The 13,591-nt window shown below is 41.4% G+C and overlaps 1 protein-coding gene across 1 annotated transcript in view; it reads left to right on the top strand.

Annotated features, from left to right (window-relative positions):
* The window catches only part of CYBB (cytochrome b-245 beta chain), a 166,074-nt gene that overhangs the window by 35,130 nt on the left and 117,353 nt on the right, over positions 1–13,591 (top strand). Inside the window, exon 4 of the mRNA XM_069204244.1 lies at positions 5,446–5,530. Within this exon, the coding sequence (XP_069060345.1) occupies positions 5,446–5,530 (85 nt within the window). The remainder of the gene's footprint in view (positions 1–5,445; positions 5,531–13,591) is intronic.

Below are 13,591 nucleotides of genomic sequence, written 5' to 3'. Positions count from 1 at the left end.
TGTAAAGTGGTATTACATACTGTATATATACACCCAGGGCCTGTAAACATAATGCTACTAGTTGGTCTGCAGCAGTGATTGCACCAACTACTTAGTAGCCCTTTAAACATGTCTCAGGCCTGCCATTGCAGCCCGTGTGTGCAGTTTAAACTGCTGTCTCGACCTGGCAAAATAAACCTTTTGGCAGGTTTGGTTCAAACCATCCTTTTTAGCACACAGGTTAGGGTGCGGTTTATTTAAAAAGCTGGAAATATACTTTTAAGTTTTACATGTCCTGGTAGTGAAAAATCTTTTGTTTTTTAATACTCTAAGGCCTGTCTCTCCTATAGGATAACATTGGGTTTACTTATTACATTTAATAAGTGCTAAACCTCAATTGGAAGCAAGTAGACAGGTTCAGATTAGTTTCAAAAGAATTACAGTTAAAAACTGCCTTTAATGGTAAAGTTGGATTTTTTAGTCACATTCCTTGAAAAGCCACTTTTAGAAAGCATTTTCTTGTCCCAACCATGTGGTGTCTGCAATCTGTTTCTGGGTAACATGACTAAATGTAGGAGGCGGTTTGTCATTGTGTATTGCTCCCAGACAGAGCTACAAAGGGAAAATAAGTGTGGCTTGATGGGTCACTCCGATTTAATGATTTAATGAGGGGGAGGACCTGTGATCTACCACAATTGCATATCACAAAGGCTCTGCCTGAACACTCTCACAAAGGGTGTATCACTAGTCTTATGTGACCTCAGACAAGTTGGGGCCAGGACAGGGAGGGAGGGGATGACTGACACTTCCAGGGGGGTGGAAATCTCTACAAACTACCTCCATTTCAAGGTGGGTACCAGGTGGCACCAGGTATAAATATTGGACATGAGACTCCAACTCTTCAGTACACTTCTAGACCTGTGGAAGACTATGCCAGAAAGAAGGACTGCTGTGCTGATGAAAGGACTGCTACTCTGCTGGCCTGCTGCCATGAAGGACAGATGCCTTGCTGTGCTAACCTGCTTCCGTGCTACACTCTTGCCTGGGTGAGAAGTACTGGACCTGCAACCAGGACCCGGGGCCATCAGAGTGAATTCAAGAGCTAGCCTCTTGAAACCAGCACCTGTACTCTGCAACAATGATTCCTACCCTGCCATCTTTTGCCACCCCAATCCTGGACCCTTGGAAGTGGACCTGAAGGTGCTCTGCAAGCCCCTATATGGATCCAGCATCTCATCTGCTGTGCAGCGTAACCACAAGCAGAACCAACGCATTGCCTCTGCTGCCAGGATTCCCCAGTACAAGGACTTTGCACCACCTTCAGAGTCTGCAGCATCATTGGACCCACCATTGTGTGACACATCCCTGATCCAGGCCCTCGCATTGCAAGCCATTCATTGGTGACAGCCTCATCGACGACGCAAGACTTTCCATCACAAGCCGAGTAGCTTTTACGGAACCAGCCGGTGTGCAATGCATGCTTGATGCAGGACTTTATATCACAAGACACCCTCATCAATGACCCCTTTGATGATGAATTAGAACCTCACATTACAGCTTCACAGGTCCTCAGAACTGACACTGTGCAATACATCACTGACCCAGACATCTCATCACAAGGTGATGCAGCCTCGACACAGAACAGTGCAATGCTCTGCAACTAGGATATAAGGCATTCTTGTTCAGAGGGCCTAACTGGGTCCCTGTAGCCAGTCTGCACTCTATCATGGTCAGCCTGAACTTGTGACTTTGTCCTGGTCTGGCACTACTGGATATCCACAGTTGCTGCTCTGTGCTTTTTAGCACTTTAAACTTGCATGTCTCCAGTTTTACGAATTGGATTTTTGTAATTTGTATCTTGTTTTATTTATTAAAGCTTGCTCTATGTTTCTAATTTGGTGTGGGATTTTCCTAGTGTTTTCATTTGATTACTGTTTGAAGTGTTGCATAAATGGTTGACACTGTGCCCCTAAGTTAAGTTTTGCTGCTCTGTGCCAAGCTACCAGAGGGTTGAGCACAGGTTATGTTGGGGTTTGCTTGTGAATGCACCCTGACAATAAATGTGGTTCCTGCTTGAGAAGGGTTTCACCACATTCAACCAAGAACCCAATTTCTTACACTGAATTTTCACTGAAACTGAAGAGCTGTCCTTCTCCTCAAGCAACACAATGACTGCGCTACCACTAAAAATATCACACTAACCGAAAGGATCCAGCTCGCCCCACAGGATATCAACTTCTTCATGAACTCAGTTCACATAGGGGCCCCATCTGACCCATCCCTGATGACATTTTCAATCTGACATACACACCATCTTCTTCAACACCTCTATTGTCAATGTCACCTTCCCTGAGGACTGGAAACATGCAGAAGCCAATGCCCTACTAAAGAAATTAGCAGACCACAGGAAACTCAACAACTATTCACCAATCTCCCTACTCCCGTTCTGGGTCAAAGTATTAGAAAGAACCATCAACCAACAACTCTCCTCATATCTGTAAAGGAACCTTCAACCTGACTTCTGAGCCCTACTCTACAACCTGTTATGTTAAAGGAGTGAAGAAGGATATATATCTATAGAGAGAGAGAGGGGGAAAGCGAGAGAGACAGAGATGTCTGGCTGCATGTCACACCAGTGAAAAAAGTATAAACTGTCCTCAAACTGGTAGTCAAAAGACAAAAGAGACGAGCTCACTGAGGAATATCAGTGTAACAAGTCTTTATTTCCCTATGATTGTTTCAGCTCCAGAGACCCTTGATCACATGGTGTCAAACGCAGTACTAAAATTAAATAGTACGTGTATCATGAGGTAACTGACACAGCGTCAAAAGAAAATGCCATATTAGAACATCTAAACAAACAATGAAAATGGTGAAAACACTGTAAGAAGTACCAATGCAATTCTCAATACCAACACATTTCAACAGACATCAACGTGCCAATACAACCCAAGTAGGCTCATCTCATAGCCCCGATCCACTGAAAGAAGGGCTGTCAAAACAGATTCTCTTATTAAAAAACTGCGAAAACAAAGTGAAAAAAAAACACTCTGAAAACATGTGAAAATGTGAAAAAAGACCAACACTGACAGATGATTGTAGTCTAAAATCTCATATCTGCATGTCAGGACACAATCATTTAATATAACTATGCAAAGCGTAACCGTAATATTGGCAAGACTGTGTATAGTATACTGATAAGATATTGATATAATTGGCTCCAGCACTTGTTGCCCATGGAACGTGTGACAGTCTGTGACATAGTTGTGCTGTTTTCCTGATTTAGAGGTAAGCAGAAAAAGTATTTTTTATTAATTCCATATATATTAACTATAGCTAAGATCTGCCACATAAACCCTTCCTATAACTTTTGGGACCTGGAATAGTCTGAATGATCATACATGTAGGAGACTGATGGTTGGTAGCTGCATTCGTAATGTCAATGGCAGCACTGGTGGGAGTAATGTGTGATGCAAGCTGCACTGGCCCCCTGATGTGGGCCCTGGCACTTATTTTGTTTTATAAAGTAAGCACTAGATAGGATCCACACACAACTGAAGTACATTGTCAAAATAATATAGTATAGTAAAACATAATAGCATGGAATAAATAGAAAATTATTTCAGTTTGCTAGAAAACCAAACATTTGAGGTGAGCAGATTCAAAGTGTTGCTGGTGTTGAAGGGTGCTCTACGCAGAACTGCTCTCCACCTAAACTTGAGGACTACCCAGAGTTCTCTATTCTCCTTTTTTGCATAATTTATGCAGCATGTTAAGCCTGAAAGAGCATTGTTTTGATATATATATATATATAGTATATATATATATATATATATATATCTCTGAGCCCGAGCACCAGAACTAAGGGGTCAGGTTGTCCCTACCTTGGTCCCTTTTCTTTTCTTTTTTTTTAACTTTTGTTTTCTTCTTGAAGTGTTGCCAGCCAATCAGATATCAGCATGGGAACAGTTGGATCCATGGAGGATCTGCATCCCTATATATCTATATTTTTAAACTCTTAATTTTCCAAAACTACTAAAGGGATTTACACCAAATCACAGAAAGCTTGCTTTCTGGACCAAGACCTAGCTTTGTGTCAAAATTGGTGTAATTCCGTCCAGGTGTTGGGGCTGTAGCCATGTTAAAAAAAATTGAAAAATCCCTTTGACATAAAATAGGGAAAAAGTATTTTGGGACCCCCCCACCTCCCTTTTCCTTTTCCCTCTCTTGATGGATCACCTCAAAACTTTCAACACAGTAGCTGAACTGACCAAAGAATACGTTTTGAAAATGTTGTGAAGATTCGTCAAGTGCCACCAAAAATTGGCAAAACAAAAATCACTCTAACTATAACTAACTGCTGGCGACCACCAGTAGGTAGCACACATATATCCTAAAATGTATTTATCATATTTAATTGTTTATTTTATTTTATTTTGTGGTCATTATCTTGAAAAAGCTGTTTTCTTCCAAAGCACTGCTTATAATGGGCACTGCAGATTAACATGCTAAATTTGCATTTCACCCTGGCCTACTTATATGGAAGTGATAACGGTAAAGAGACATATAGAACTGACCAAATGATCTATGTTAGGGGACTAATTTGGTTTCTGAAATTATTTAAATGAAATGTATACTATGCTCCAGTTATAAAGCAAGCCGTATGTAAACCGTATGCAAACTTGCAATTTAAACCTCTATGTACAAATTTCTAAATGTTAATTGTACATAGTAATTTTTAAATTCTACTAAATATGTTATATATATTACACAATGGTTGTCATCACTGTGTATATTTACATCAGAATTTCCATAGGAACAGCGTTTTGTCCTTCACTGATAACTGGGATGCCACATGATAAATGTTTATGAAGCTTTCCCAAAAAATTCATCCACCTCAGCTCCTTCATGAAATGTTTCGAAGGAGATCAATCAAAGTGGGGACCGAGAAAAGGGATGGGGGTGCAAAACATTATTTTCCTGTGTAATTCTGACAAAATACGTGTGAAGCACAATGGCTGAATGGAATTACACCAAGTTTGGCAAAATGTAAAAAAGTATTCAGAATGCATTCTTTTCAATTTGTTGTATAAACCTGCTCAGCATTTATCTAGAAATGTATTTATAAAGAAGTGCTTGGAGTGGTCTTGAAGGGATTTAAAATATAGAGATATCTGGATGTTTGGACATGAGTATGATTGTAAAAATAATGGTCTCTGATTGGCTGAGAGCGCTTTTACTCACATTTCCCTTTTTGGTACTGCAGGACTAGTACCAGAATATCATGGCCTAACACACACCATATATACACCAACAAAGCTGCTCAAATATAGTAATGATAAAATGAATTATGTTGCTGTTACAAAATGGGGGTGGTATTTCTGATCATTACCTCCTTGCAAGGTACTACCTCTATTCTTATCCTCAAAAGTAAATGCTCTTCTTGTTTTTATCTTTCTGTAACAGTGTTGTGGGCGAAGCGTCAGAAGACAGATTGACCGAAATCTTACATTTCATAAGCTTGTAGCATGGATGATTGCACTCCACACAGGTACGCATACAATACACTTTTCACAATTCAACTAGCACTCTCTTCAAGTTGCGTGGAAAATGAAACCTGGTAAAAAGTTGTAGGAAGTGTCAAGATTGCTCACTGTTTGGAAAACTGATTGATGAGATTGAAAGTGAGAGGCTGATTTTGTTTTCTATGTTTATTTTGAGTAGATGTCAGTGGTGTTTTCTCAGTGTTTTCCAAATGTCCTGAAACCAGTGCTTATCATTTCTTATTCAGCTACCTAATCCACAAATAGACAGAACCTGTGTTTTTCCACTATATGAAAAACATGCTGTTCTCTGAAGTGATTGTCATATAGCACATATAAAATTTGAAGTAGAAGTAATAACAGGTATATAGAACCTTCCCATTTGTGCTACGTCTAATGGCCTTATATAAGATTGTTTTAAGCCCCTTAAACACTGAGGCTTTTCCAACTCAGTTCAGAGCCATTTTTTGACTATTTGGAGCACTTAGTGTTTATACATCAATAACTTTTTTCTTCCCACTTAAGATATTCATGCCAAATTGGCATCCTTTTTTCCCAAAATATTGGGGAATTCTAAAGACACCCGGAGTTTGTGGATTACCCTGGAGAGGACTGAGAAAATAGGAAAATATAGCTACATTTATTTTTTTGGGGGAATAATGGGGGGAAGTGCTTTGCAAAAAATGTCTGTTTTTTCCTAAAGATGACACCCACAAAGTCTGGCTCCCCTAAAATCAATATCTTCTCAACCCTCATGAAAATACAGAGCTGTATGCAAGACCTTTTTTTAATCACAGTTTTATAATTTTTGTAAGAGGTCAATTTTTGGGTACCCATAATGGCATGCTATTCAGATGCCATTTTTCAAAATTCCTTCTTTCTTTTGCACTGGCTTAAAATTGGAAAACATAAATGCATAGAAATCCAGTTGGTAAAAACAAATGTTCTCCTATCCTGCATGCATTCCCACCTTTCCTAATAAAAATGGTAACCCACTTTTGTGACTAGGTCTAACACCTCCAACACAATAATATGACCTGAAGGCATTATATCTTCCCTAGCAGAATCCATGCTTTTTTACATATGTAGTGGCAGATTTTTGTTGCAGGCTCAGCCACCACCCAAGAAATCCTAGACTTCGATTGAAGTTGATTTGATTCATGCTGTTGCAGGCACTAGGCCCAGTCACACAAGTGGGCTATTGTTTTATCAGGGCAAGTGGGGTAATGCTGGGTGGTACAAATTTTATAGATTTCTGCTGCTTCTGGACATTTCCTTCTAAAAAATGTATGGAAAATGATTTGTTTCAGGCAAAGTCTGAGGTTTGCAGGGAATTGGGTGTAAGAAAAGGTTGTAGTACATTGTGGGATCCATGCAAGGCACTCCAGCCTGAAATCCCCTGGGTGTCTAATTTGAAAAAATACCTGTGGTTGGTAGGTTCCATTGGGTGGGGGCCAAGCCCAGCTCCAAATAACATCACCTACTTCTAAAGCTTATTATTCCACTAATCGTTTTCGGGCCATAGAGGTCTCTTGGCTCACCCACACAAGTGGGATTCCATACTTATCGACAGACTTGGAGCAATGCTTTGTGGAAGGAAATCTGTGGCTCCCAGTAGATTCCAGAACTTTACAGCAACATGAGGAATATATGTGTTTTTACCCACACTGAGGTTTGCAAGGGCTTCTTGTTAAGCACACAAGCCATTCCACCCTGAATTCCCTGGTTGTCTAGTTTTAAAAAATGTGTGGGTTTCATACTTTTGTCTTGGTATTTGCCAATCATAGCCTCAAAATCCACATATACTTACAATTCAAATAAATATTTGTTTTGAATGGGAAAAAAGATTGTCCATATTGTATTTTGAGAAGTAGCTTATCGCGGACGCTAGGCCTACCCACATTAATCGGGTTCCATTTCTGTGTGGAAACATGTTGAAATGCTGGGGTTGGCAATTTGTGGATCACCACAGGTTCCATCACAAAATTTAAATAAATGTGTTATCTTAGTCATTAGCACAAGGTTTGAGGTTGGCAAGGCATTGTGGGAAAGTGAGTGGGATCATTGCAAGTTGCACCACCTGCTGATTAAAAAATAATTTCCAGATTCTGCTCCATTTTTCTTTTCCTTGGATGCTGTCTCAGTATTTGATCATACTTCAAAGTTGTCTTCCATCAGTCACTTTATGGCCTAGTCAGCAGTTGAGATGTCCTCTCTGTTGACTCTCTAAGACCTTTCTAAAACCTTCCTTCTGAACCATTTGGTCCTCTATAGAAGGCAGGACTATCCCATGAAATCAGTGGTTGGGTCTGTGCGTCTGTGAAATTTGGGTCAGTGTAAAAGCCAAAAAGCACTAAGCTTATCAATGTTGCGATCCAAGAAACTCAGTTGAAGAACTGCTCCAAAGAAACTAAAAAAGACAAATAAACCAAAGTATACTTCAGCTTGCCACATACCCAATAACTCTACATACCTCATAGGACAAATGGCACAATGCAGCAAGCAAAGCTGCTGTGTTGTGTTGCATCACCTAAGGAGAGCAGAATTATGCCATGTCGTCCAAGAAATGGTGTAGTTACGTTCTCAGTATGGGCTGACCCACCGTGTGCTACCTTGTGCTAACTCAGACAATCTTGCTCCCTACTGTAAGTGTGTCTGCGTTATGGTCAGGACAGTTTTCATTCGAGCTAGAAGATGGCATTTGCTACATAAGAACTAGACTTGAAGGTTTTTTCATCTAGCCATGTGTTTTTCAGTTTTATATAGTGCAAACTCAACTGTTTTAAATGAGGTTTCTGGTTGCCAAAGTATCCATCTTGTACAAGCAGGAAACACCACTCTAGTCAGAATAAGCTAGATACATACTAGAAGATAACTTGTGCTCAACCTCTGGTAGCTTGGCACAGAGCAGTCAGGCTTATCTAAAGAGGCAATGTGTGAAGTCTTAGTGCAACACACACATTAACACAATGAAAACACCACAAAAAGCACTCCTCACAGGGTTAGAAAAATAGATTATATTTTCATGAATAAGACCAACAACAAAAAAACCTATAAGTAAAAGACAAGTTATGAATTTGTAAAGAATAAACCAAAACGTAGTGCTTAGAAGTCAATAGCCCTTAGAGGTTACTTCAGGTTGTGCTAGACCAGGGTAAATCCAAAGTTCAGGCCAACCGCAATGGATGGCAGGCTAACTACAGGACTTAGGCAGAGCCAGATGAAAAAGTACCTTGGATGGAAAAAGTATCAATGTCGAGACTTCGATGCGTGGAGCAGAAGAAAAGATGTGTTCCTGTCAATCATAGAGATGTAGGCAATGTGTTGGTTCTAAGCTGTGCAGCATCGAGGATGCATCATAAGATCAGGCAATGATAGGCAGCGAGGTGATGCGTGCCGTCGAACCGCTGGGCTGGAGACCATGTGCTCAGTACGAAGCGATGGGGCATGCCAAGCCACACAAGGTCAAAGATGTATCAGAGTATTGGGATGAAGAGCCACGCAATGCGCAGTGCGGTGTCCGTGGCGCAAGCAGCAGCGGCAACACGTTGGTGTTGAGTGAAAATGTGGCGGTTCTGATCAGCACAACATTGTTGATGCTTTGGTTTTCTTGGTTTGCAGCACAGGAACTCACTTCCAAGGGGGTGGGACTGGATTGGCACCACTTGACCAAGCAGGACTCACAGCAGATGGAGTCAAGGTGCAAATTGTAGGTAATCTTTGAAGTCCCTGAGATTGCAGACGAACAAGTCACTCTGAGTTCAGATGAGAGGGGTCCAGTCCTTATCCTCACCAAAGCATAGTTCAGCAGGCAGCTGGGTAACTCGTCAAAGCCGAGAGCAGTCCTTCTTTGGCAGCAGTCCAGCAGAGTGGCCCTCCTTGTAGCACAGCAGTCCTTATTCCTGGCAGAGTTCTTCACAGGTTCAATAGTGTAGTGAGTATACCCAAATGGTCCTTTGAAGTGCGGGTGACTTCAAAGAAGAGTCTTTGAAGTGCACAGATGTCCTTCCTTCCTAGCCCTTGCTTCAGACTGTCATAAGGGGGTAATCAGCTCTTTGTGTGGGGACAGGCACTGCCTATTCATGTGTAAGTTTCAGACCACCTCCTCTCTTCCTGCCCAGAAAGAGCCATCAGAATGAGATAAATGCAGATGAGTATTCAGGCACACCTAACCTTCCTGTGTTTGTGGCTTTCTCCATGATAATGCACAAAGTGTACCTGTCACCCATCCCAGACGTGTACCGAGGACAGGCAGCAGGAACACAGAGCTATAAGAGCAGAGAAATGCCCACTTTCTGAAAGTGGCATTTCTAAAATAGTAATACTAAATCCGACTTTACTAGTAAAAGAGGATTTATCATTACTATTCTAAAGATCTGAAATATGATGAAGCTACTTCTTTCTGATCAGGAATTACAGCATTAAAGTATATTAAGTAATTTCTAATTCTGGCCTATGAGGTGTAGGCCTCACAGTAGTGAAAAACGACTTTGGGAGTTTTTCATTACCAGGACATGGAAAACTTAAAAGTACATGTCCTACCGACCGACATGTAACCTGCCCTATGGGCTACCCTATGGGTTGACTTATATGTAATAAAGGGGTGTTTAAGGCTTAGCAAGGGGTTTTAAATGCCAAGTTGAAGCAACAGTAAATTGCACACACAGGCACTGCAATGGCAGGCCTGAGGCAGGTTTGAAAGGGTACGTGTGTGGGTGGCACAACCAGTGCTGCAGGCCCACTATTAGCATTTAATTTACAGGCCCTGGCTTTATGGTATACCAATTTCCAAGGTACATACATGTAAATTAAATATGCCAGTTGTGCATACACCGATATTACAATGTTTTGGGGCGAGGTACATGCACTTTAACACTGGTCAGCAGAGGTAGAGGTAAAGCGCTCAAAATCTTAAGGCCAACTTAAAGATACAGCAAAAATATGAGGCAAGCAGGCAAAACGTTTTGGGGAAGACCACCATAAGGCTGACAGATCTAACATCGACCCAAAGATATTGGTGCACTTTACATGACCACCTTTTACATTACACAAATCACATTAATTTTGTTTTGTCCATGCAGATGTAGAAATGCATCTTTTTGACTGGGGGGCATGATTTTGCTCCCCCATGAGGTTAGTCCATATATTAAACAGGCATAGCTCCATACTACTTTTTTGGCAGTTTTGTATAGCGTGAACTTGATTCAAATGCTTTGGGGTACTTTACATGAGCGCCAGTTATATTACACAAGGTCACTTTCATTTTGTTCTCCACAGAAATGTTTGTTTTCCCTAGGAGCACAATTGCACCTTCCATGGGCATGCCCCCAAGGAAAAAAATAAACCTCTTTCAAAATTAAATATGCCTCCAGGGGTTTGGCTATTGTACCTGGGCAGATAACTCCCAAACCCCTAACATTCCTGGTTTCCAGTGGGATTCTTGCTTGTTGATCAGTGCACATACACAAGCAGGACTTTGTGTTAGCAAGGCCTCCATCAAACATGGGGAGGCAACCTGTGCTCTGAAAACCACACTGGACACAAGGGCAGTCTATTGCCATGCTGTTCCTTTCTTCCAGTGGAGGTTTGTGACATCACCATACCTTGCGGCATGCAGCTCACACAAATGGACATGGCAAACGGAGTGGCCACAAGGGGAAGGGGGTTTCGTTTTGGCCACTCCCTTGAGTTTAGGAAAAGGAAACCTTTGATGCATGCACAGAGGGCTCTTCTAAAACCCTCTCCAGTGTTGGCCAATGGTGGACGGATGCACTGGAATCTGATCCCAGGTTACTCCAAAGTACATATGAAAAAAAAACTGACCGCATCTCAATTGAAATTTGTGTATTTTGGTATTCACCAGGGGTGGACGTATCTTGTGTAGTTCTGTGTAGGGTAATCACTCAGAATTAAGCCGAAATATGCAGAATTACGCAAAAAGAGTAATTCTGCATTTAGCACTATTAGTTCAAAAATGCCCTATTTCATCCAAAATAGATGTGAGAGTGTACATTGCACTAAAAAAATAGCACTAAATGCCACAGAACACAAATAGCAAGTACGAACACCTTCTCACGCTTGCTAAATGTGCTCCTAGGATGGGGTATTCCCTCAATTTACTACCGGCATTTAGTGTTATTTTTTTAGCGTAAAATGCAGCCTTGCATTCAAAATTAATGTGAGGGTGCATTTTTCACCGAGACAGCACTAAATGCAGCAGATGAATAGCGGCTCCTCGTACACACTAAATTTGCTCTTGCAGTATGCTTTTTTTCCTGAAAAATCACTCTTAATTACATGACCAGGAGTAATTACATAATCATTGGTAATTCCATATCAAAGAGTAACCCAGAGTTACCAAAATGACTACGATTATTCCGGCGTAATAGAGATTCTGCCCAGGATTACTATTCACAAGGCATCATCTACCAGTTGCAGGCTACTTTAGATTTCCCCAGAAAGAAAAGAAGATAGTTGGAGTGATAAGAAATTAAGTGGAAGCTAGTAATTAAAGATAAACAAAAATGGTAAAATTCACGGTGCATAAGTCAATGTATTCCAGTTTCTGCTACCTAGAGAAAGAGTGTGAGTTTTCCTCTGAGCAGCCTAAAATGGGACAACCTTAATTGCTTCATGCTGTGACCTTTTGACTGTTCCAAGAGCCTTAGCTCACTTTGATTGATATTCCTAGGAGATTGATCAGGGAGTTGGATCAGTGAAGGCCAGACAGAAGCAAAAGCATTCAACTATCAGTAGTTGATTAGTTTAGTCACTTTTTGGTCCCTCAGACCAGCGCTCCCCGTAGTTAATGCAAAGCATCTTCAAGGTTACCAGCAGTTCCAAACGCACCCAGTTTAAGGCTCTGCGAGCAGGAGTGATGTGCTCGATCTTTTTCAAGTCTAGGTATAGTCTTGCTGCTAACATTTAACACAGCTGCGGGGAATACATAGCCTCAGCATTCATTTGCGATTTGAACACGAGGAAGAGGTCAAAGATTACTGCTAAGTCTTTAGATTGTACACTAAGCCTGAGGATGTCGACCAACACAGAAGGCACTGTTTCCAGTGTAAGTAGTTTGAATATAGTTTACCAAAGAGTAAGATTTTTGTTTATGAAACAATGAAACAAACAGCACTTATCCTTATCCATTTCTGTACCTGGGTAAGGTACAAAGCAATATGTAAGTTGTTACTACTTTCTTCCTCAAAATATATTGTGTCTGTGTATCATCTGCATAGGTTTGTTATAGGACCTTGAATTGTTAACATTGGCTAAAAGTCATAGGTACACATTAAAAAAGTCAAAGAGATAACGAATATCTTTGGTTACCAATCCAGGTATATGTGTAGCATTCAACCTTTAAGGGGATACCTAATTTATGAATGAACTATCTTTATAAAATCCCATGTAGTTCTTGAGGTGAAGCAGTTTGATTGTGTGGGCAACAGCAGGGGTGGCTCCTCTGCAATAGTCGAGGAGTGCCCCCCCCCACCCCCAGATAAGAGCCAGCAAATGAAAAATAAAATGATAGTTTACTGTTGTTTTGTTTTTCACCTTCTGGCTCAGCCAGTTGTGCAGGGATGGGCGGGTCTGGGCCACGGGAGGGGGAGAGGGCAGTGGGAGTGGAGTGCACTAAGTGCACATGTGTGTTTGGCCGGCAGTCTTAGACCTCAGTGCACTCTCTGAGTGGCAGTCCAAGCCACTCAGACCAATTCTGATGCTGCTTTCATGCTAGGTTCTCCCTCGCCCCTTTGAAAAGAAACAACAACACCGCACCATCAAGACCGCCCCCTGGTTCACCACAGATTTTCAGTCTTCCAAACGAGAATGCCGAAAAATGGAGAAAGCCTTGTCCCAGGAACCCCCAATGAGCAACTCCTCCACCCTCAAAACAGCCATGCGCAAACACCACCAACTCATCAGGACCACCAAACGGTCCTTCTACAAAGAACACATAGACAACAAAATGCACAACAGCAAGGAACTTTTCGCTATCATCAAAGAACTCACTAAACCCAAATCCTGCACCATCGACCCTCCACACTCCCTAGACCTCTGCAACTCCCTCT

The sequence above is a fragment of the Pleurodeles waltl genome, chromosome 8, assembly GCF_031143425.1.
Source record: "Pleurodeles waltl isolate 20211129_DDA chromosome 8, aPleWal1.hap1.20221129, whole genome shotgun sequence".
NCBI classification, from domain to species: Eukaryota; Metazoa; Chordata; class Amphibia; order Caudata; family Salamandridae; genus Pleurodeles; species Pleurodeles waltl.
The sequence above is the reverse complement of the archived record's forward strand: the minus strand, read 5'-3'. Positions and strand labels throughout refer to the sequence as shown.